We start from the raw sequence: 24,789 nt of genomic DNA on the forward strand, positions 1-24,789 counted from the left end.
TTCTGATGGTCACTTCCAGTTCCTGAAAAATTATTCAACAAAGATTGCTTGGCATAGAAAGAAAACACATGTGTTAAGGCCTCCAAATGGGGTGTTGGCCAGGTCACTAACTCACCTACGTATAAATTTGGACCAGATTCTTGGTTTCTCTTTGCTATGGCTTACTCTTTCTAAACTCATAGGAAGTAAACCATAGTATCTCTAAGATCACTTCCTTCTCTAACATTTTAAGATATTTTTTATTTAATTCTATCACTTTACAGTTATAAGTCTACTTCAAGCTGAAAAAAAAAAAACCCACATAATCCTACTTCATCATGTTTGTGGGTCTTGTTCATATAAACCATCTTAAGAAACATTCCTAGGATGACTCTCCAGTACAACATAGAGTGGTTGATATCAATATATTAATTGTACACATTAATCAAAGTAACCTAATACTTGCCAAGCTTTCACCTGACTTTGTTTAAACGAATACTAAATGTCTCAGAGAAGTCTCTCTCCCCATCTCCCCCCCCCACACGCATTATTTAAATGGTTGTATTCTTTATCAGCTTTCCTCTTGCATCTGAAAATCAAAACCTCTTTATGTTATTTCACTATAATATTCAGCAATGAGGATACTTTATGGATTAGGAGAATGTGGGGGGAAAGGTATCTGTTTTCAGCCTTCGGTCTTTCAGCTAAGAATCTCCCACCACCTGCTGCTTCCTACACTCTAAAACTCCTTCTCCAGCTAGCTTTCCTGCGAGGAGAGGCGAAAACTGGGAGGGGAAAAAGGTTGGTGCGAGCTAGAGGCGGGAATGAGGAATGGGAGGCAGGAGGAGGCGTGGCCCAGTTCGGCCGTCAGGATAAATACTGAGAACTGGGTGCGGGGTGTGGAGAGAGAACTCCGGAGGACCGCCTGAGCCGAGCAGCACCGAGGACAGCTCCCGGCAGCGCCTGCCCACGTCTTCCTCCGCAGCCCAGATCGCTTTCACATACACACACATACATACACACACACACACACCCTGAGGTTCTTGCTCACCCCACACTAGCACTGACATACACACACGCATACTCATACACGCAGACACACACTCGGCTGTACGATGGCAGAATCCCACCTGCAATCCTCCCTGATCACAGCCTCACAGTTTTTCGAGATCTGGCTTCATTTCGACGCAGACGGTGATTATCTTCTCTTTTTTTAACTGTTTGAAGACCCCTTGTCCCTGCCCTTTTCCACCCTTTCCCCTCCCCTGAGCCTCCTGATCCTATTATCCCTTCTTTCTTTACTTCTTCCGCCACCCCCCTAATCTTATCTCTCCAGCTGGCTGCCAAACCATCAACTTGAAAGTTTATGTATTTTTTCTAGGTTATCCCAAAACCTTCAACTTTTTTTTCTCTCCAAGAATGTTAATAGTACGAAAGCGGGGGAGGAGGGGAGTGAGAGAGAACGAGCAGAGATTGGGGGACACTGCACCCTAAAGTTTCTATGGTTACACTTAACATCCGTACCATCCTCCTTTGCCCTTAATGGATCCAAACTTTGACACACGAAGAGGGCAGCGCTGCCGCTTCCGCATCCTTTCAGGGTTAATCAGTGTGGAGGCAAGAGAGCCTCGCAGGTGGCCAGACCTATAGCGGTCATGAAATTGAAAGGGGAAGAAACTCAGAATGAGATGTCTGATACCTGGGTGCCTCTTTGTCTTTGCAGGAAGTGGCTACCTGGAAGGAAAGGAGCTGCAGAACTTGATTCAGGAACTCCAGCAAGCACGGAAGAAAGCTGGATTGGTAGGTTTAAGTTTGCAACCAAGGAAAAAGACCTTCAACCTTAAAACATAAATATTCTAGAGTTTTCATAATAAGACAGCGAGATCCAGTGGTTTCCAGGGAATGTAGACTGAGGGAATGTAGATTTATTGACTGAGAAAGGAGAGAAAAAGCACCTTTCCAGATTGTGTAAGGGGAAAGATAAAAGGGGGAGAGAAAGAGATCCCCTAAAGGGAAAAACCTTACACTAGGAAATCAGAGCATTTAAAATATAGATTCTATACCTGTACTTGCTTTAATAATGCTTAAAAGAAAAGTGTGGGTGCATGAAATCTTTTAGCAGATCACCTCCTCTTCGATTGAGTTCTAGTAGGTAATTTTTAACTTCTCTTTAGCTGCGTGAGAAGTGGGGGGGGGGGGTTAGAAATGCATTTCTGCCCCTTGGTGGTCAGGAAACAGATCTGCAGATTATGGATCTCTTGTTTTATTGCTACTTATTGTGAGGTTGATGTGGTCGGACAGATAAGAAAATGTTCTGTCTTGACCTTTCTCACTGAGGGAAAGTTGGACAACTTGCAACATAATAATGAGCAAGAGCTTAAGATGTTCATTTCTGTTGAGAGGGAGAAACCCAAAAGTCAGAGATGTAAAAAGTAAAAACAATTTTAAGAATTTCATGTATTTTTAAAAAGCAAAGCTATACTCTGATTGGAAACAATTAATGGGGTCTTGAAAACAAGCATATTTGTGATTTAAGCCATTAGGGAATTAAGTAAATGACAATTATTACCAATTATGAATGACTTTCTGTGGGCATAAATTTACCTGTTAAGATCTTTTCAGCATAAAAATAAAATATACCTAGCTTTAGAACATAGATGGGATGATCGTACAGAGAAAATAGGATCAGAATTTTGCAGTGCATTGGAGTTTATGTAAGACTACATTTCAGAAGACAGTGTTGGATTTGGGCTAGTTAGAGGTTAAAGATCTTTGGTCTTTTAACTACTGGCTAGGGATTTTACATTACAGATATATATATAACTTTTATGTCTTTAGAGGAAAACATAGGTGTGTGTGATCCTTTAGCAGATCACCACCTTAAGCATTGATATAGATATTTTAAAAATATATGTTACTAATAGTTACCTTTTTGTTCTAAATTGAAAATTGTGTGATATACATCTCTGTACAACATATTCAAAAGACCACCAGAGGACTCTAAAAATGTATTATAATGCATTACAGAACTATCGGTTGCTAAAATCATGGACCAAATGGATTTAAAACCAGATAACACTCTGGGGATTGTTTTACACAGATTTAATATTATATAAACCTGAAAGTATAATAGAATGGGATCAAATAAAATAGAAAATGCTTTATATACTCTCTCTCCACACCCTCTCTCCTTATATATTACCATAAATAAATGCATGCAATATTATAGCTCTATAGATGTTTGACTAATAAAGCAAAAACAATTCCTTATTTCATTTAAAAATATATATTTAAAATCTGTTTGGAAAAATCTTACTTGCCATAAAATTTCAAATTAAAACATTTTAAGCCACTTCCAGTAGCTAAGTGATATTTTAATTTTTCTAGAAGTAATTTTAATATTGTGATTTATTTTCAATTTAGAAATTCAAATATTTAGAAACTACATTTTTTCAGATTTTTCTTTTCTTTTTCCTATTTTAATATTTGTACTTTTTTGTAAACAAATAACTTCATGTTAGAGTTCTAAAGATTTTAAATTTTTTTCTACAGCCCAGGCTCCAATTTTAGGCTATTGGCAATTCTAATTATTAGATATTAATCCAAAAATAGCAGACTTGAGCACAAGTACAAGATTATATCAAGTTGCTTAACACATTGATTGTTGAATATTTTTCTGGGTTATGTGTATAGGCTTTGGAGAGGTAAAAATCTAAATTGAAATCGGGATTGAGAGGTTCCTGTACTGGACAAATATGTCCCTGTACTACTGACCCCATTGTAGTAAACCTTTTACATATTTCTTTTTTTTAGAATATAAAAATTTTCATTTCTGGCCACAGGTAACAAATTTCATTGTATTAAAGGAAGCAGTGTTTGGCTTATTGTATTAATAATGTGAAACTTAAAAAATGTCACTAATATAAGTGAATATAACATTTTTTAAAAAGACTTTGTTTATTTGAGAGTGAGAGAGAGAGCACAAGCAGGGGAAGTGGCAAAGGGAGAGGGAGGAGCAGGCTCCATTGAGCAGGGGGCTTGATCCCAGTTCCCTGGGATCATAACCTGAGCTGAAGGCAGATGCTCAACTGAGCCACCCAGGCACCCCAAATGAATATAACATTAATGAAATATAATAACCCAAAATATTTTCAAAACTATCCTTTTATACTAAACATGGTATTTTGTCTTTAAATTTGCATTTTTATAAAGCTTTATTATTGTCATTGTCTTTACATTTTGTACTGTTTAAAACCTAGATTTTGACATAATTACCATCCAAGAAGCTCACAGACTGAATGTCAAGTCTGCTAGTTAAACTAGTGGTATTACACAATTTTAAGATTTAAAATCAAATTGTTTTTTGTTTACTTTAAGGTATGTGCAAAAATAAAAACTGATGGTCCCACTAATGCCAAGGGGTAAACTCTTTCCTTTTCTTACAGTTATTGCTTTAATAAAATTTACTAAATGCAAATTATGATTAATCCATAGAAGAGTTTTGTTTTAAAGACTACATTATATTATACACAACTAATGAATCATCGAGCCTTACATCGGAAACCGGGGATGTACTGTATGGTGACTAACATAATATAATAAAAAATCATTAAAAAAAATAAATAAATAAAGACTACATTATAATTAAATTGCTTGATTACCATTTGTCACCTCAGTTCTACTATGGATATTTACTTTGGTTCAAAAATGATTCTGCAACAACTAGTAGTAATGATACTCAGCCTCAATATAACTCTTAAACTATATTAACTACCTCTCCCTAAAGCAAACTCATGGGATAGATAATACCATTATCTTGTTAGTTATGATAAAAACTGAGACCTTAATATACTTTCCCAAGGACATAGAATAGGACATTAGTAAAGGCTGACCTATTTTTGCTTCAGTTAATGCAACAGGGCTATCTAAAATGGGCTATGTTGGAGACCCAAGGGTATAAATTCAACATCCTGAATACTAGTTCTATATTCAGATCACTAGTTTACAGTTCATGGCCCTCTAGTCTGTCAATATGTGAAGAGATTATGTAAGCAATAGAATAGATTGGACAAAATAGTTCAAATGAGATGAAAGCATTCGTTTTGTCTCTTAAACATATCTTCTTGTACAAAAATACACAGGAGAGAAAACATCTCAGAAAACAATGAAAACACTACAAAACCACTCCCTAAGTTATTCTGGGAGGCAAAGATCCTAAACATATAACCAATAGCTTACAATAAGGTTATCAAATTGTCTGTCTCTAATGAAAGTACAAATAGGTCATTTTTTTATCTGACTTAATTTTTTTTAATTGTTCAATTTATATATCAGTAAATGCCACTTCTGTGTTGGAAACACGAAGACACTGGAAACACTGAAGAGTGACAATGTGAGGCACTCTTCGACATTCACATTTCTTGCTTGTCCAAATGGAAAACACCTATTATTACTCCCCATGGATAAAACATGTTAAAATAAGGAAAATGTTATAGGGCAATTAGTTGGAGCAATATAAAAGAATCTTTCCTGAAGGAAGAAATGTTTAAAGTACATTATATTTGAATTCACTAACAGTTATGAATTCAGTAACTCTGACTACATTTTCAAAGTTTAGCACATTCTCAAAACTCATAGAAGATAAATCAGTAATTGATTCAGAAATGATAATCATAACCCTTTCATTTGAAACCAGTAAATACTGTGTCAGTTATATCTTCAATTTTCATGAGAATAGTTCATCGGTGTGCATAATTCTAAATGGTTTCAATTCCAGTTTTTCTTCGTAGAAGTTATTAACACCATCAGAAGCATAGTTGGTAGTTTTTTAAATAAACTTATCTTCTTTTACATAATTTTAGGAGTTATCACCAGAGATGAAAACCTTTGTGGATCAATATGGGCAGAGAGATGATGGAAAAATAGGAATTGTAGAGGTAAGGAACTTATGCATTTTTCTGATACACTTTTAATAAATGAGCTGCATTTTGTACTTGAATCCAACTCAAACAGGATATGGCAAGACCAATTTGGAGAGGCTTATTTTGCCTAAGTAAAATATTATCTTCTATTCAAAAGTATAAAATCAAAATGCTCAGAAATGAAAGAGGCCTTAGAGTTTGCTTAATCCAGAGCCTAAATTTAATATATCATGAAACCAAAATGTGGGGAGGTGAAATGATTTGGTCACATACCTGTTTGCTGGCATAGGCACAGTTAGAAGCCCAGGTCCCAGACTTCTGGATGAGCAGCTATGCCGTTACATTACCTTACCTCACTTGGATAAAACACCAACCAAGTACATGGTTCATTGGTACTTCTTATTCAACAGTGTAGAATTTTCTATGTATTTGTAATCCCTAGGACAACGGCAAAAGGCTGCATCCTGCTTCCTGAAATTCTATTTTAGATTGGCAGTTGACCTTAGTTAAAAACAAAGAACTTCACTGAAGTTAATGAATATTTTATGATGTGTTATAGGTAAGGGTTTAAGTCTCTAAAAGACAGAACTGCGGGTGTCCAATCTTATCTTCTGATGAGCACTATTCGTACGGAGGACCACTTTCGTTTATGAATCAAGGAAGCCAGACTTTGAGTATGCTCAGTTCTTAGGCATTCTCAGATTGTGTGCAAGAACTGTTGCTTTCCTTACTTGTACTTTTTGAAACTGGTGTCTCAGCTACTTTATCTCTGCAACCTATTAGAGAAATTGAGTGGACAGCTTTGTCAAGAAAAATAAGGTTTTATTTTTAAATATGCCAAATCAAAAGTATAATTGTATTATTATAATATTCTTAGTGTATTAAGTTGTGATGTATTCTGGCTGTCAACAACATGTAGTCATAATTTACCCTTGATTCAGAGAATTAACCTGGCTTTCAATTAATTGATTTTATAGGACATCTGTCATGTCAATGTGAAATACTTATTTTTACGCAGCTACTACAAAAGGAGTTAAGATAGGACATACTATTATTACCTTTATAATTAAAACATTTCCCCAGAGTATACACTTTCCCTCTGCCTATGTATAACTCATTACAATATAAATAGATAAATTAACAGTACTGGGACTTACAGGTTAACATAGAGGCCAACTAATCAAGATATGAAATCATTAAGGATAAGAAAACTTTTAAATGAACATAAATGAGATGAGGTAAATCTATTCAAAATGAGTTGGAAAATCTAAAAAAAATCAGTGAAATTACAGATGTGGTTATTTCAAAGTTTGGCATACTTTATAATTCCAGTAGAGAAAGGACCATCATCTTATATTTAACATACCTCACCTTAAAGGACTCCAATGGTCTCAGCTATTTTACTTAATTTCTTCAGTGATAGATTAAATAGTATAAAAAAGCATGATCCAATTCACATGCATTTCACACTTTTAAAAGGACTAGATGAATCTGTTTTGATTTTTACTATACATAATATATCACTTATGAATTATAATTTGAAGCCCTATTTGAATGAGAGGCTGGGGGTCACTAGCAGATGCACCGTCCTAAAGTTTGGAGAAAAAAAATTTCTCTAGAAGTTTGAGATAATAAACTATTATAGACAAGTTTTATGTGTGAGAAAAGATAGGTAACAGAAGAGGTTAAAGAAGTTAATGACGGCTAAAATGAAGAACTGAGGAACTTTTCTAGCAATCACAATAAGAAAATTTACATTAGTATGACAATATATAATTTCTAAAATACATTCTCTCATTTGATCCTCATAACAAAATAAAGTAAGCCTAAATATAATATGAGGACCTATTTTTATAGTTGGCTTCAATAGAATTTGACTGAAGTTAAAGAGAAAAAATAAGAAATAAATGGTGAAACAGCCAGTACCCAGCCATGTTCCTCAAACTACTCTGCCTTTTTTAAATAATAAATAATCTGTGCATTTTCTGCATTAAAAGGAAATAGTTTCGAGCTTCAGTTGGTTGATTACTTAGGGCAAGGCTTTGTGCATCCTGTTCAACCAGGCTAAACAAAGTATAGAGAAGTTATCCAGCCAACGCATTTGAAACATGATTCAGGCAAAACTCTCAGATCAGCTGAAGAAGAAAGAGTCTAAAGGGAGAACTTTCTAGTAAATTCTTATGTGTCTCACTTAACTATACCAGGACACAGAATTTTTTGCTGAATGGAACTCCTGGGGAAAAACTAGCTAAAATTCCTCATTTTAAGGATGAAGAAACTGCAACCCAACAGGGCTAAATGATGTGTCTAAGGTCCCAGTTGGCAGGGAGTGACAACACTGTATACAAGTCTAGATCTGAACCTGATTCCAGATTCTTTTCATTAATCTGAGTTACCAGCCACACGCAAGAGGAGAGGTGTTGATTAGTTTGAGAGAAGAGAGTTAGAATAGGAGAACAGAAAGAAGGATCACTGCAGGCATTCATAGGCCTGTTGATTCGGTCTAGGTTGGGTAAGTAGGAGTGAGGACAGTAAAGAGAGGTTCTGAAAATCATTGTAAAGAAGAAATTGAAAGTTACAGATAACATATTGAAAAAGAGGAAAGGAAGAGTGGGAATGCCCAAATTTATAACATGTCGCTAATATCACCAGGAAATTGTATAAAATAAGTCCATCTTTTCTTTTTCCAACTTGACGTGTATCACTTGATAAGAAATCCTATATACAACATGGGAGACAAATAGGCACACGCTAGCCAGCCATGATGGGATGGGAAACCCCATGTTTTCCAAAATTTGTAATAATCTACCTACTCACATCAAGATAATATAGCTTTAGTGTTCAAAGAGGAAAGAGGTTAGTTTTTCCTATATATTTAATAGGTATACTGATGGGCTCCTCAAAATCTAATCAAGGTAAACCAAATGATATTCATGTGGTAGTCTGCTTTCCTATTGGAAATGAGCTGAAGTGATTTGACTTTAATTGAAATAGGTTATTCAAAAGATCAGAAAATATAGTGGTTAATTTTCAAAGTTCTATCCTGAAGTGGACTGACCTTGCCAACAACATGCTTTTGCTATCTAGAAATATATAAAAAGAAGGGTAGTATATCGATGTTGTTCTTCTGAACTTTTAAAATTTCATGTCTTTAGATTTTAAAATTCACATAAATACAGTTCATTTATAAAGAGATTGTTAATATGAACTCAAAACAGGAGCACTGAAATTCTGAAATACTTTAACAAATACCATGACAGTCAAAAAATGTTCTAAATTTATTCAGACTAATAGCTCTATTGCAGAGAGGCTGATTAAAATAATTAGAAAGGAAGACTGAATGATTCAGCAGATAATGTGAGTACCAGAGAAGAAATTTCTAGTAAGTATAGATATTTCCCTTAGTTGGATATCAAATCTCTAAGCTCTTCACCTGATCCCTTGGGCAACATGTGGGAGCCTACCATCCTCTTCAATTTTTTTGTATGTATTTGTCCAGGTCAGTGCATTCACTGGCAGAGGGGGGCGGGAAAGAAGAAGAAAAAAAAAAGATCTAAAAGCTATTTTAATCCTAAAACCATAACATCTCTCCCAGGGAAGCAGACACTACTTTCCCTCTTTTCTTCCACAGTAGGATTTGAGCGTAATAGTTTAGCTATAGTGAATAATTTTTTATGGCAGACTACTTTTCCACCTCAGAATTTGGGGAAATGGACAGTAAAATCAGATCAAAAACATCCCTCTGGATAAATATTTTTAAATGATTAGGAAAAGGTTTTTGAGTAAAGATTTCAATGGAGGGTGATGATTATAGACAAAGGCCTCAAAAGTCCAGAAAGTCAGATGGTCGGATTTCAAATCTGGCTCATATTATAAACTATATGATAGCAGTTCATTTATCCTCTCTGCCTGTTTCTTTGTAAACAGGGATGGTATATAAGTACCAACATCAAATGTGATAAAGCGTATCAAACGAATACATCAATCCTGGCACACTGTAAAAGCTCAATAAATGTATTTGCTACAATTATTTTAAAAAACTGAAAATACTACACCATTCTTCTGAACGCCAAGACTTGTAACTACTTCTTATATAATTGCTCATATTCATATTATTAAACTCAACTAGCCTTAAATTTATATAAGATTATTTGCCTTCCACATTTCCTGGAATCATTTAATTGCCTAGGAAAAATACTTCTCTGGTTCCCAAATGAAAGAAGTGAAAGTTTGTTAGTATGTGTTGAAGGAGGTTAACAGTCAACATGAATGTCTTTAGGAGTTAAGAATTATGCCTCATGTGTGCTTTGACTTATTTAGCTCATTTGTTTCTGGTAAAATTGCCCTGTGTGTGTGCTCTCTTTGCACCTAATACTTAGCTTTTATCACTACATGTCCTTTTTTGAAATTGTTGGGAATAAGGTTTGAAATTCTCTGCCTCCCTATAAGGTTCGTACCCACGGTGACTACGAGTCCCCAGTATCCAGCACAGTGCCTACTAGGTTCTGAATCATAGCTACATGAGCTATAGCAAGGAATTTCAGCCTACTCCAAAACACAGGACAAGGGTTCTACAGTATGCCTGGGAATAGAACAAAGACGGAAAAACCCCTGTGACATGTTCAGTTCCCTGGGAAGCAGATCTAAGTTGAAAATGAGCAATAAGGAAATTTGTTAGGAAGTGCTCTTGGGACCAATACCTGTTGAAGGGAAATGAAAAGAACAGGACTGGGCAGAAGGAGGCAGTGGGCCATGATACGGTCTCAATAGAGGCTTCAGCTCACCCTACAGTGGGCTCTAAAGCTGCAAGGGTCCTTCACAGAAGTCCCAAATTGAGTGACAGGGCTGTGCCTTTTTCTCCTCATGTGGATCAGTCATAGGACACAGTGTCCTTGGGAAAGCAGCTCTCTTCAGCCTAGATATCTCCCAAAGGTGCTCCCAAAGTAACACTCCCAGCACCTAAAGGGAGCTCTGGGAAGAATATTGCAATATCCACCCCAACCCTACCCACAATTCATTAATAAGTTATTTGAATTATCTCCAAAAGAACTTTATTTACAGCTTATGCTGACCCTAGACAATAGTCAATTGCCTACATTCATAAGTTCACTAAGGTATTTACTGACATTTTTGCAGGTACTGGGCAAAGAAACAAGAGTAAGACACAAACCCTATCCTCAAGATGTGTGTAGTCTTCATATATCTAGGGGAGACAGGAACCAGTTCTCAACAGAAGTTCTGAGGGATTCTGGTCACAACTGTCTCTACGTATTGCCTTGCTATTCTTCCCTCTTTCCCAACCCATAATGAAGTTTTGGGAGTTCATAAAAGAACAGGCAGGCAGCCCAAGCATTAAGAAATTACCAAAAACCTTGGATCAGGCAGTATTGAATACTTCCATGGACAGCAGGGACTTAGCAAATCTGAGACTAAAGCAGCCTTACTTGACGCTTTTAATAAAAGACCTCTCCTTCTTTGTACGTATGCTCTAAGACTAGAGCTGGAGAGTTACTGCACCCGGCTCTGAAACTTGGAACACTGATTCCCAATATATTGATGGAAGCGTCAACAGCAGGACCATTACATTGTGAAACACACCTTTAAGAAGATTTCTTTGTGTTCACTATAGTAACATCCTATCCACACGTATTCATCACTTCTCTTTTATTGGCTGACTTGTCTTATTATAATCTTTTACACACTTGAAATGCATTTCTAATGTCTAAAATAGGATGGCTCTATATTCAGTTTAACATTAACAAACTAATAGATTAAAAATGTGCATGTAAATATAATCTCTTTTTTTAAATAATGAAACCAAGTAGGACCGAAATGGCATGAGAAAAGAAGTATACCTTTACATTATACATGCAGAACAATTTTACCATCTCTATATTTGACATTCTAGAGACCTCTAAACTTTATGCAATATGAACTTTAATTTCTGAAACAAAGATGGTTAAGTTTTCCCTTATTTTACATTTAGTAACTGCTTACTAGTTCATTTTTTTTTCTGTTTTCATGTAGTTAGAGGATTTTGGTAAGTGTAATTAAAAAAAAATTTCTTTGTTCAAAACAGTTTTGACATATAGAAATACACAGAGAAATATATAAATGAATATAGAAAATTGCGTGAAGATAGTAAAAACAAATACTATAAGTCATGTTAAGTAAGTAAAATTATCAACCAATCCCCAGCATTTCTACGCGCTGAGCACCACACTGAGTGTTCAGGAGATGCAGACAAAGCATGGTCCCCGCCCTCCCTAAACGCAGGGTCCAACAACAGCTTACAAAGTGGCATCTGACAATTGACATGCCAATAACGAAAGGAATTGGCATTAGCTATTTCCTATTTCCTAAATGAATGCTATGTTAACGCACAACTATACTAGGGACCTTTATTTCAAAATAAGAAAGTGTCTTCTGACTGAGTCCTATTAACATTCTAGTAAGATATATAGCCCTGTTCCTTAGTTTCACCTCCATATGTAGTGTCCATAAGCTGAATGTATCTGATTTGACATATTTTTATAGACCTAAAAACAAGTTAAAGGACATATTATATGGGCATAAAAAAAGCAGAGATTACTTGCATATAAGTTAAAATGATACATTTTCTATTAAAAAATTTTAATATACCTAAATGGATGAAATTTTTTTTAAAGGAGCAGGGGGAAGATAGACTTTCCTATAATTTGGCAGAAATTTTGGAACGGATATTGAACTTAAGGTTGATCCATACCACAGGTCCTCCGTCCACAGTCCAGGGATGAGGGTCCATGCCTGAACTTCAAGGAAATTAGATGAAACCTAGAATGTGTAGGTTTATTCTTTAACAGTGAAGACGTAGTGATTCTAATAGATTCTCAAGGTCATTTTGAAACCAGTGCATTTAAGAGACATTGGTTTCTACTTCAACTCCTTATTTTAGTGATGAGGGTACTAAGTTCCAGAAGTGGCTGAGGGAGTTGCTGGGGACCACAGCTAATTAGCAGCTGAGCCAGGAATAGAACACATGCCTGCACTGGGGCCATCAATCCAGCTCCCTCCCTCCCTGCACGACACAGATTACGGTCATCTTAAAATGGGATCTGGAGCCCTTTTATCCCCTTAAAAAAAAAAAAAGAAAAGAAAAGAAAAAAGGGGGGTACTGAAGTTATGAAGTGAGAGCTCAAGAAACAGGTCATAGGGTCATGAAATAGAGATCATAAACCCAAGGCCTGGATTCTGACAGTGGACATCCTCTTAGCTAAAGCCAACAGTCTGAGAACTGTTTGTTCCTACTACCATTCAGTTTCCACTGTTCATCGTGAGTTGTCTTTCCCACTTCTCCTTCCACTGCCTTACATTTGTCTTCGGTTTTGTTTTTTTGGTTTTTTGGTTTTTTTAAGATTTATTTGAGAGAGAAAGAGAGGCAGAGGGAGAGGACGAAGCAGATTCCCCACTGAGCAGGAAGCCTGACACAGGCAGGATCCTGGGATCATCCCCGAAGCTGAAGGCAGACATTTAACAGACAGAGCCCCCAGGCGTCCCTGTCTTCAGTTTATCTTCCCTGGTTTTCTTAGGCTTTCTCCTCCGATCTGGGAATGCATTTTTTTTTTCCTTCCTTCCTTTCCCCTACATTCACATTTCTCATGGTTTCTTTCCTTCTACATGGCATGTATGTCCCCACATATACCACATTCTGTGCACCCTGAGAAGAGCAACACTGCTCAGTGGCACAGAAGCGATGAAGGGGTCAGGCCACCAGCATGAATCTGCTTGGATGTCCAGCAGATGAGGAGGGGTCAAACCAGGGCTATGGGAGCTTTCTGAGCACACCTGCTGCTGCCCCCTCACTGACCAGACAGCCCCTTCACTCAAGGCCACCCAAGCACTGGAAAAGCCAAGGGCTCTCTGTGGGAACAAAGTATCAGAAAGGGAAGGTCCATCCTAACGTTTTTCCTCTCCTAGTTTTCTAGGCAATAAAACTGCTTCTAATAAATATATTCAAGAAAAATTAAGCACGAAGTAATGACAGAAGCTTGCTTCCCTTACAACTTTTTGGATCTTTTTCAGTTGGCTCATGTATTACCCACAGAAGAGAACTTCCTGCTGCTCTTCCGGTGCCAGCAGCTGAAGTCCTGTGAGGAATTCATGAAGGTAAAACAGCTCTGTCCATGAGGGAGGTTTTCAGAAAGCTACTTAGTGTAGGAAAATTGTTGGCTTTTTTTTTTTTTTAAATGTGTTTGGTTTTCCTTACCCAAAATTATTTACAGACATGGAGAAAATATGATACTGATCACAGTGGCTTCATAGAAACTGAGGAGCTGAAGGTAAGCAAATAAAAACCTAAGTTTTAGAAAAAATACTTTTTTTCCTTTTAAATAGAATTATGAACTCTGTAACTTTTTTAAAAGCCTCCCACAAAAGAAACTTATGTTGAGCAATGGCACATTTTCACCCACTCTTCCACATCGCTAATGAAGTACCAGATTTAAAAAGAGACTTGAAGTACTTCTTCAAATTCTATTTAGCAATGCAAAAAATTAGCATTTTCTGTGATATAAACAAATTGTTATACTAGATAGTCAGATACAACAATATACTAAGCCAAATAAGATGCTCCTTTTCACTGAAATTTGCCATTTTATTTTAGAAATTAAACAACTAACATAAATAGATTTCTCTCTCAAGAGAAAGACAAAGACACCATTGTTGGACACCTACTATATATTATGCACATTATTTTATCCAATCTTCGTGTGAGTTCTGAGATTAGTACTACCCTTGAGGAAAAAGATGAAGAGGAGTTTAGTGACATACTGAGGCCACACAGAAAGACACAGGGCTGCAGTGTTTAAACCCAAACTCCTCTGCCTCCAAATTCCCTACCCATTCCATAAAACCTCCTGCCTCTCAACAAGAACAACAACAAAGTCTTAATATAATCAAACTTCTGAAAAATTGTAACTTTGAAAATGAATTTGTCAATTCATCTCTCCCAGATGGACAGAGGAGCTGGTGGGGGAGGAGAGGATACAAAGGAGAAGGCAAAGAGACCTAAAAATGAAGTTATTCTGTCTGATTTTTTTCATCTTTAAATGGGGGTAATCATGCCTTCCTCTCAGATTTATTGTGAAGCGCAAGTAAAATTCTGTACATGAAAGATTTTGTGAAATACACAAGGCACGATAAATTATATTATTCATGAATCCAATGACTTACTAGTCTTTCAGAAGTATGTCAACATTCTTTCTTGCTTTTCCTTAAATCGACCGAGATTTCTCAGTCCAGAGACCCTATTTTGTCAATCTGCAGGATACAGAGTAACTAAAAGGGAGGCAAATTAATACTTATGTGGCAGGCATAGCATTAGGTGCTTGAAATGTATTTTAAGATTTAATCCTCTCAGAAAACCTGCAAGACAGGTATTATCATTCCCGTTATACAGAGAAACTGAAATTCAGAGAGATTAGATAATTTTTCAAAGTTACATAGCTGCTTACGAAAGACACTAGACTATCTGATAATGCTAGTGATATTTTTTCCGCCACAACACCACATGCTTCCAAGCTTCAGTCATCAAGAGCTACCTCTCCTCTTGTCAAGTGTGGAAAAAGGAATATCAAACCCAGTTTGTTCACCACAGTTTAACATGGCTTGAGTCACATATAATTTTAGAGATGGAACTCGGACATTTGCACCACCATAAAATTGCTAAAATACAGTCAACAGCAGCCTCTCGGAAATATAAACATTTCTAATGTGAAAACATTTTACACAAACTTGCAGCACAACCTAGAGCTCACAAGGTGACAGTTAAGCTATTGGTTTTTATTCCAAAGGACAAAAAATAATCTTTTAAAAATCATTTCAAGTTCATCATGAAAACCTTAGCTCATTTCTAAATACTGACCTTCTTTGTTCTACATTTTATTCTCAGAGATTCTAAATAGAAGTCTTCCTCTCTGGGGAATTTTGAAGATAAGTTGGTATTCTTTTTTAATGGATCTTTCAAGAAAGCTAATTTTAAGATCCATAATAGAGTAAAACATCACTTGCTCTCAGACACGACTTTGAATCTCAGCGTCCCGAGGTTCCTCCCAGGCTATTTTTGTGACCACCATTTTAGTCTCTGATGAGGCTTTTTAACCCAATTAATCTCTGACAAAAGACTCATAAGGCTCAAAAATAAAATTCACCCCCAATAGATAACTTTGAATTTTCCGTGTTTCACTCTGGATTTGAAATGGCATGTTTGAAATGAAAATACATTTAATCAAACCAACAAAAAGGTCTCCTTCCTCAAAAAGAGTAAAGTTAAATCAGCCCAGAACTGGTACATTTGGGAAGAAGATAAACCACTGCAGAACCAAAGAAACCCAATCCTTCAATATATCCAAATACAGTATCTGCTTAGTTTTCCATAACTAAATTCATTTTTGAAAAAAAAATAAAGGAGTCACAAATGAACAGCACTAGACAAAATGAATTTTATATGCCTAAGTGCTAACACTGTCATTTATGTGGCTTTTGTAAAGCTTTTGATTTATTCCTCTGTTTAAAAAAAAAATTAACTCCCTCCTAAACTCCAACTGTCAAAGTAATAATTATCTTTTTTCATCCTTCCCACAATAATCTCTATTTTAATATGATTCACATACCCTTCAAGGATTAGAGAACATCATCTGTGGCCAACTCTCTTAGTCTGAACAGTCAGCTGAAGCATTCTAACCAAGGTGTTTGGGATTGCATTCAGCCCAAAAGCCACCTGACTGACCCTTCAGTGAAACAAACTTCTTACTATCTGTAAGACGATGTGAAAATACAGTTTGTGAGGGCAGAAAATACACTTCAAATTAGAGGTAGCTCTCCATCTGGCTTACTAATAATTTTCATTCATGTTACAACGGCATAGAGGGGGCCCTTGTGTTTCTTACAGAAAAGTCAGATGAGCTTTTGTGAAGATACCATTATGTAGAAATGCATCCATTGGGCTGGCTTGTATATAAACTTGTACTCAGATTCCTACACAGTGCATAATCCAGATACTCATTTAACTGAGGTAATAAAAGCAGTGCAACATAGACTACAACAGATCAGGTCTCAGTAAAAGGCAGATATCATACCTGTCAAAGGCAGCATCATGGCTGGAATGCCAAGTGAACCAAGTGGAATGATCTCCCTTCTAAGGTCCTCTCCTCACTCAGTTCTATCCTCAAAGAGAGGCTTTTTTTGCATTCTTGGGACGTTCCATTTCAAGACACGCTGAAATGGAAACAGATTATAGGTTACATGGGACGTTTATCTGAGTGTTCTTTGTCTTAACAGAACTTTCTAAAGGACCTGCTGGAAAAAGCAAACAAGACTGTTGATGATACAAAACTAGCTGAGTATACAGACCTAATGGTAAGACTGATCTTGGAGAGACAGTAGCCAAGACCCTATGAAATATTACTGTGTTCTTGTTAGTTCTCAAGGCTATGGAGGATGAAATAAATAAACCATATGGGCATCATATGCATTTGGGTAGCATTTCACTTGAAAAGTTAAATCCGTAAGGATGTTTACACCTTGTAAGGCTGAGTGAGTGCTTTAAGACTCAACACATGAGCATTTCCTTTCTTGTGGAAGTAGGTAATTTTTATCTATCAAAAGATCATTCACTTTTCTTACAAAGCCAGTGTAAGTATATTACTAAATTATATAATTTAGACACATGTAAGTTACACTGTAGATATATAAATCAGATAACCAAAAACATTATGGAGGTTCTGAATCGGTTTTGATCACGACTCACAAAATCATAAATTTTGTTAGAATTTAAACAGAACTCAGGCTACTTTATTCATTGAGTGATTAAAAAAAAAATGGGTATTTTAGAATACTGTCTTGGTGCTTGGGTGAGGAGTTCCAAATGTACCCTGAGCCTGATACTGTGATAACTAGTGTAACCAAGATCTCTTACAGAATATTGATAATAAATCCAAGGAAACTCCTTCACACATAGGCCCTTAATGTTTTAGGAATGAACAAATTTATGAAGTTCTAGATAGAATAATCCAGTGCCTATGAAGTTTATTAATTTCAAGTGGGTAGCTTCCGCATTTTGACTCATAGCATAAGGACTATGAGAAAAAGTCTTTGCCAAACTGATTCAGCTATGGGACAATATTTTGGCAACATTTTTGAAATTCGGGCAAAATTTTAAATTGTCCAAATCAGTACATATATTTATACATGCTTTAAGTACTGTAAAGGTACAGTGAATTCTTAGCTTACAGATTTACATAAATAACACACAAAACAAGTGAATATTATAAAAATTATGTTCTATTAGATTGATAGAGGAGTTAGACTTTTTAGTTACCCTGGAAAGTCATCTTATACAAGGTTTGATTATAAACCTCAGTTATGAGGCTTATTTTCAACCTGTCAGCCTACTTTTATGTAGGGGGGGAATAAAACACACTAGAACTTTACTATTATCTTATTCACTATACAATGATATTATAAAGTAGGACTAATCTTTAATTTCAAAATTAAAAATTTTTCATTGCAAGGAAGCATCCTCTTTAATCCACTTATAGCACTAGCATACAAATGTGTCACAGTGGACAGATCTACGCTCCAAATAACTAATGGGAAATGGACAATAACCTACATTTATCAATTTTCTGTTTTGTGCCAGCCTTATGGGATGTCTATTTAAAGTAAAGACTCCTTTCCAGGTAGAAATTTGAAGCAGTCTTTTAAAAACCACTCAGATGGGAGTTTTCCCCCTGTTGGATTGAGTTGGCATATCTGATCCAATGTCATAAACCAGTTCAAATTTGAGAGGCAAATTAATCAAGAGCTAATTAAGATTTAAATATATATGTAGGGAAATATTCCCCTGTGGACACTAAATTGCGTTGTCAGGTGTCCAGTGTCTTGGTAGACAGTTTGATGATATCAGAACTTATGGTCAACAGTTTATAAAATGTATCAGTATCAGACCCTGAAAAAAATCTGCCTCCTACAAAGGATTCTTAGAACATTTCAAACCATAGACTGTTCTTTTTCTCCCAAAAGAGTGTTCACTAAACCTATAACCATTATGACCCTGATCACATTCCTTTTTGAAAAAACAATGTTGCTTTTTCCACATATGTAGCATGCAAACTTTATATATTTTAATGCATCTCATCTATAGTCCCTCCATGTATTATACTACAGCAATAGTTGCTACTTTCTAAAAACATTCATGCTTCCTGAATAAGGGTATGAGTGTATTTATATGGGTCTTGGTGTATGATGTGAATGTAAGTGTGATGAGGAGCTATCTAGTATCCAAGGGAAAATAAAACAAGTGAAAATTAGTCAAAAATTCTATTCTCTAAGAATTTATTCATACTATCTTCCTATTGCTTCTCCTTGTATTTTTAGGCTCTAAAAATATTTACTTTCATATAATTGTTTAGAGAGTTTTAGAGTATGCTATATACTGCCAGACACCAACTCTCCCACATTCTGACACATACACATATTTGCAAGAAAAATAAATTACGGTATTCTAGAATCTAGCTAATATCACTGTTACCCTATTTGACTATTCTATATTGCCCTGATAAACTTTGGCAATTGACCCAACTTATAGAACTGAAAATCTGCACTCAAAGTTTAATAAAAGCTAGTTTCTAGAATTTTGCTGTCTATATGACTGATTGATAACTCAAAGTACTTTACATTGAATTTTCTTCTCCTTCCTGCAATAAATCATTCTTCAGTGGCTACAATAATAACATTCTGTCTTTCAGCTGAAATTATTTGATTCAAATAATGATGGGAAGCTGGAATTAACGGAGATGGCCAGGTGAGTTAGGAAGTACACATATTATAATAAGTTCATCCTCGTCAAAAAAAATCTAATCTATTATTTCTCTCTCAAAAGGTTACTACCTGTACAGGAGAATTTTCTTCTTAAATTTCAGGTATTTCTCTTTTCCCTACCATAAACAGTATTTTCCTTGAAAAGGTAGACAGTGGGAGATTTGCCAAGGGATACACAATGAAATATATAGTAGCACTTTAACCTTTGTTCTCTTCTCTATCATCCAGGGAGTCAAAATGTGTGGGAAAGAGTTCAATAAAGCTTTTGAGTTATATGATCAGGTAAAAGTTCTTATCCATAATCTGATTGCTTAGAAGAACTTGGAAAATGCTCACTTAGGGGGGGTGGGGGGAGCCCTCAAACTCAAGGTCCATTTTAAAGGAACATGAGCTATTAAAATTACTCAGCCAATTTATTCTTGTCCTAGGAAATGTATTCTGGTATGTCCCAATTAGACGAAACTGGATTCAAATCCCAATGCTACAGGGGGCGCCTGGGTGGCACGGTCGTTGGGTGTCCCTTCGGCTCAGGGCGTGATCCTGGCGTTTGGGGATCGAGCCCCACATCAGGGTCCTCCGCTGGGAGCCTGCTTCTTCCTCTCCCACTCCTCTGGCTTGTGTTCCCTCTCTCACTGCCTGTCTCTCTATGTCAAATAAATAAATAAAATCTTAAAAAAAAAAAAAAACAATCCCATGCTACAGTTTATCTATTTTGAGGCTTTGAGTAAGATACCAAGCTCCTCTAAACCTCAATTTCCTCATTTGTAAACAGGAGATCATACCCACTTTACAGGGTGGAATGAGGATTAAGTTAGTTGAAAATATCCAGCAGAATCCTCCTCCATGTAATAGATGGTAATATCATGTATATGAGGAAAGTCATTTGTGATGTCAGTAATTACAGTGGGGGAGACTTTCTGAAGAATCAGTTATTTCCGTTTTATTACATTCCCCATTATTGTGGAGTTGGTTGTATACTGGCTTATTTCTGCTCCCTCAGGATGGCAATGGATACATAGATGAAAATGAATTGGATGCTTTACTGAAAGATCTGTGTGAGAAGAACAAACAGGTAATCTAGTTACCATGCCACTTACTTTTTAAGCAGACTATAAGGATCCATCAAGAAGCACCACACATCCGTTTTTGGAAATCTACTTTAAAGATTTATAGAGCAGAAGTAGGATTCAATTCTTAATCTGATTTGGTACTGGCCTAAAACAGTGTAACGGTGATAAATAGATTTTAAAACAACCTTGAGATTATTCACATTTGTGTCAGAATTTAATCTAGCTCTTAATGGATTGATGTAACAAGCAGTTTTCATCCTACATTTTACCACTTGACAGTGGTTAATTAACTTCCGTATTTAGCTGGATAACAATGCCATCTATATTCTTTACAGGATCTGGATATTAATAATATTCCAACATACAAGAAAAGCATAATGGCTTTATCGGATGGGGGGAAGCTGTACCGAACGGATCTTGCTCTCATTCTCTCTGCTGGAGACAACTAGAGTTGGTGACCATGACCATTTACTAGCGATACATTGTATCTAAAAAATAACTGTGCACTATAAGGGAGTAGGCTGTATTTTCTTTTGTATCTGTAAATTTAACTGCATATAGATGATTACCCAGGATGTGTGGCACATTCTTTTCGGCTTGTTTCTACACCGTTTGTACAATTTTTGTAACTACATGACTGAAAAAGGAGAAAGTCTTAGGCTTAGGCCAGCTGATAGACCCAACTGGAAAAAAAAAGTAACTGAACGTATTCTTGCTTTCATAAATATAGTTGGACAAGATTTCCCTGAAAATTCCACTAGGATTAATCTCTAAAATTCTAGTCTCTGATGTGTAAATGCACATTTGTCACTGAATAGGATAATTATACCTAACAAGTTACCATTTCAGACAATAATAGGTCTGTTCCACAAAATCATCTTAAGCTGTATTTCCGATTATTAGGAAGAATGTGCTTTTGCATCTAAAATACCAAAATATCGATCAATAGTTAGTTATTTGTGGCTCTATGAGGTTAACAGTCTCACTAGACAAGACTTAGTTCATTAATCAACAACACGTCTACTGCTTGAATCCATACCAGGCTAGTGGTTCAAGTTAATCTGATGACAAGGAAAGGTAGCACCAGATGAAACAAATCTGTCTAATTCTACACCTGTTTTTCCAAGAAGCCTACGGTCAGAGTGTATGACCTTAATCCATTTTCTAAACTGTTTCCACGTGTTGCAGATTATAATTATTCTAGTCAACTGCTGTTTTTATGTCATATTGTGTGATCTCTAATTAAATTATATATGCCGAGTATCCTGGTGTCTACTTTGCATACTTCCTGGATTTTCTTTCTATGTAGGACTCTCCATTTCCACCAAGGGTATCCGCTGCCTCTGATATTTTTTTTCTAGCTATAACAACTCTATTTTTTACTACATAATTAAATTTTAATGTAAAATTCATAGCACCCTGATTGTTGAATGTTATATCATCAATAATTTTGTGTATTCTGTGAATTCTATATATTTCGTATTGAGATCAGCATTCAAGATAGCTCTATTTCTATCTGCAAATAGTTTCAAATGAGTTAAAATAACATCTGAAAAGAAATACTAATTTAATCATCTAACTTATTTAGCAAGGGAGATTCTAAAACATTCTTTTGACCTACAACCAAGTCAGTTTCATAGATTTGTAGCTAGTACATCCTGTGCTGGTTACACTTGACTTGTAAAGGGGGGTAATTTGATGCTTGATTGTGAAGCAAAGAGCTAAGAGATATGTGTCTGTATGAAATTTATAAAGTTACCACCAAAGAGTTAATGGCTCTGAGACAGTATAAATGTCCCCAATTCTATAAATTCAGTACTTTTCTCAATTCATAGAAATCACAAACAAAATAAAAATGAAGTATCTCTTTCCCCCAAGGATGAACAGAAGACTTGCCAAAAAATGAAATTTATCAAATGATGTGTTAGATTGGCTTTGCTTCTAGTATGTAAGTGGAAGCACCGACCTTAGGTTGAATTTAAGAATAAATAAAGAGGAAAATAACTTTCATCTCTTGTATTTTTGTTTCTTTCTCAAAAAGTCAGTTGACATGTAACCAGTAATCAACCCAGGTGAAAATGTAGGATGCTCAAGTTATTATGGCCTAAGAAATCTAAATCTGCCTGATGCAGTAAATTATGGGATGCCTTAAGAGGAGCCTCAGACATCAAGATTTACAAAGAAACTTCAAAAAAAAAAAAAATCCAAGTATTTGGGAGTTCTTTGTCTCACTGACATGATCAAATAGTTCTTCGTGAAAGATTTTCTCCAAAGAAATAGGAATATACAGATTTCCTACATTCATCTGTTCATTACAGATGACACAGCTGTTCATTACTAACTGTACACCAAGATAAGAGCAAGTTTGGCACTCTTAAAATTGTAGCACCAAAGAAGAAAGAAAAACAACAGCAACAAACTCTGAGAGGAGTAGGTCTGGGGGACTTCCTAGAGAGCCAATAATAATGGTCATGAATCCAGCACCTGGCCTATTATGGTGAACTTGAACTCCTGAGCATTATCAGGGAAAGGAATTCTTACAGCTCAGCTAAATCAGTCATATTTACCTGTTAAGTGACAGGCCTGCCTCCTGGAGCAGGAAACAGAAGAGTAGAAAGTGAATCTGACAGGACAAAAGTAAAACAGCTCATACCTCATATCACAAGCCAAACTCATTCCGGGTATATTACCAATCCAAACGCAAAGGTATACAGACAACAACGTATCAGGATCTCTTTCCTCTATCATGCATGGGAAGATTGCTTAACAACCAGTTATGAAAACACAGACTGAAAAACTGGATTCCTTAACAACCAATTATGAAAAAACAGATTGGAAAAACTCAAGAACTCTGTTCCCCAAAAGTCACTACTCAGAAAGTGAAAAATCAAACACGAGCGTGTAAAAAGATATTTGGGTTGGTTCAAAACCTCAGGAGTTTTCCAGGTGAGATCTGAAAATTTTCCCCATATGTGGAGAGCAAGGAGAGACTGAAAAGAGAATCAAACCACTCCAACTTGTAGGTACCAGATTAATAAGCAAGCGAACTTACTTAGGAGGTTTGTCTCAGGCAGCCCCACAGGAGTAAACGCACACATCCATCCACCAGAATCTTAAAGCTTATATAGAGGCCTTAACGGGCTTCAGTCACGTGTATACAGGCCAGCTGATTTCAACAACGCATCACTGTCTCCAGGCTGCGTCCTTGAAAACCGGTGGAACCAACATTCCAAGGGTGGGGGAGGGGTGAGAAGCCTCTGTTTGCCCAGGTGCAACTCCCGGGTCAACCAGCGGTCATGTACTCTTGATGACCTCCTCCAACAATTTGTAACACATATAATTGACAAAGGTACATATCCAGAGATATATAAACATTACTCCAAAAGTATATTTTAAAAAGCATAACCCAGTAGATGTGTAGGAAAGTTGAACAAGCATTTCACAAATAAAAAAGATCTCTAAATAGCCAAAATAAATAAAAGGAATCAACTTTACTAGTACTCAGGAGAAATGCAAATTAAAAGAAATGGGATACTGCCATGCACTTTTCAGAAAGGTTAAAATTAAAGAGATTTTGAATGCTAAGTATTGGCGAGGATGCGGCACAATGGAAATTCTTACTGCTGGGTGGGAAGTTACGTTGAGACATTTTGGAAAGCACTTTGGCAGTATCTACTAAATTTGAATATACACACACACCTTATAACCCAGCAATTTTCACTTTTAGATTTTATCAACCTGACTGAGAAAGGCCTGTATTGCCACCAAAAGAAAAGAAGAATGCTTACAGTAGCATTGTATTTGGCATAGCTGAAAACTAGAAACCCAAATGTCTCCAACAGCAGAACGAATATGTAAGTTGTGGTATATTCATTCAGTGGAATGTTATGTAGCAAGGAGAATGCATAAACAATTGGTACACTGGTAAAAACCAGAAACAGGATATATGGTGTGTGATTCTA

General features: G+C 36.1%; 1 protein-coding gene across 1 annotated transcript; it reads left to right on the plus strand.

Annotated features, from left to right (window-relative positions):
* The first annotated feature begins 872 nt into the window (after positions 1-872).
* Positions 873-22,837, plus strand: CALB1 (calbindin 1). The gene is made up of 11 exons (XM_045805999.2): positions 873-1,173; positions 1,703-1,779; positions 5,841-5,915; positions 13,962-14,045; positions 14,162-14,218; positions 17,217-17,294; positions 19,685-19,740; positions 19,819-19,858; positions 19,986-20,039; positions 20,758-20,829; positions 21,163-22,837. Exons 1-11 carry the CDS (start codon positions 1,095-1,097, stop codon positions 21,274-21,276), a joined length of 786 nt encoding a protein of 261 aa, XP_045661955.1. The 5' UTR covers positions 873-1,094; the 3' UTR covers positions 21,277-22,837.
* The last annotated feature ends 1,952 nt before the right edge of the window (positions 22,838-24,789 follow it).

This window comes from Ursus americanus, chromosome 9 (genome assembly GCF_024610735.1).
Source record: "Ursus americanus isolate L20-20 chromosome 9, mUrsAme1.1.p, whole genome shotgun sequence".
In the NCBI taxonomy this organism is placed as follows: Eukaryota; Metazoa; Chordata; class Mammalia; order Carnivora; family Ursidae; genus Ursus; species Ursus americanus.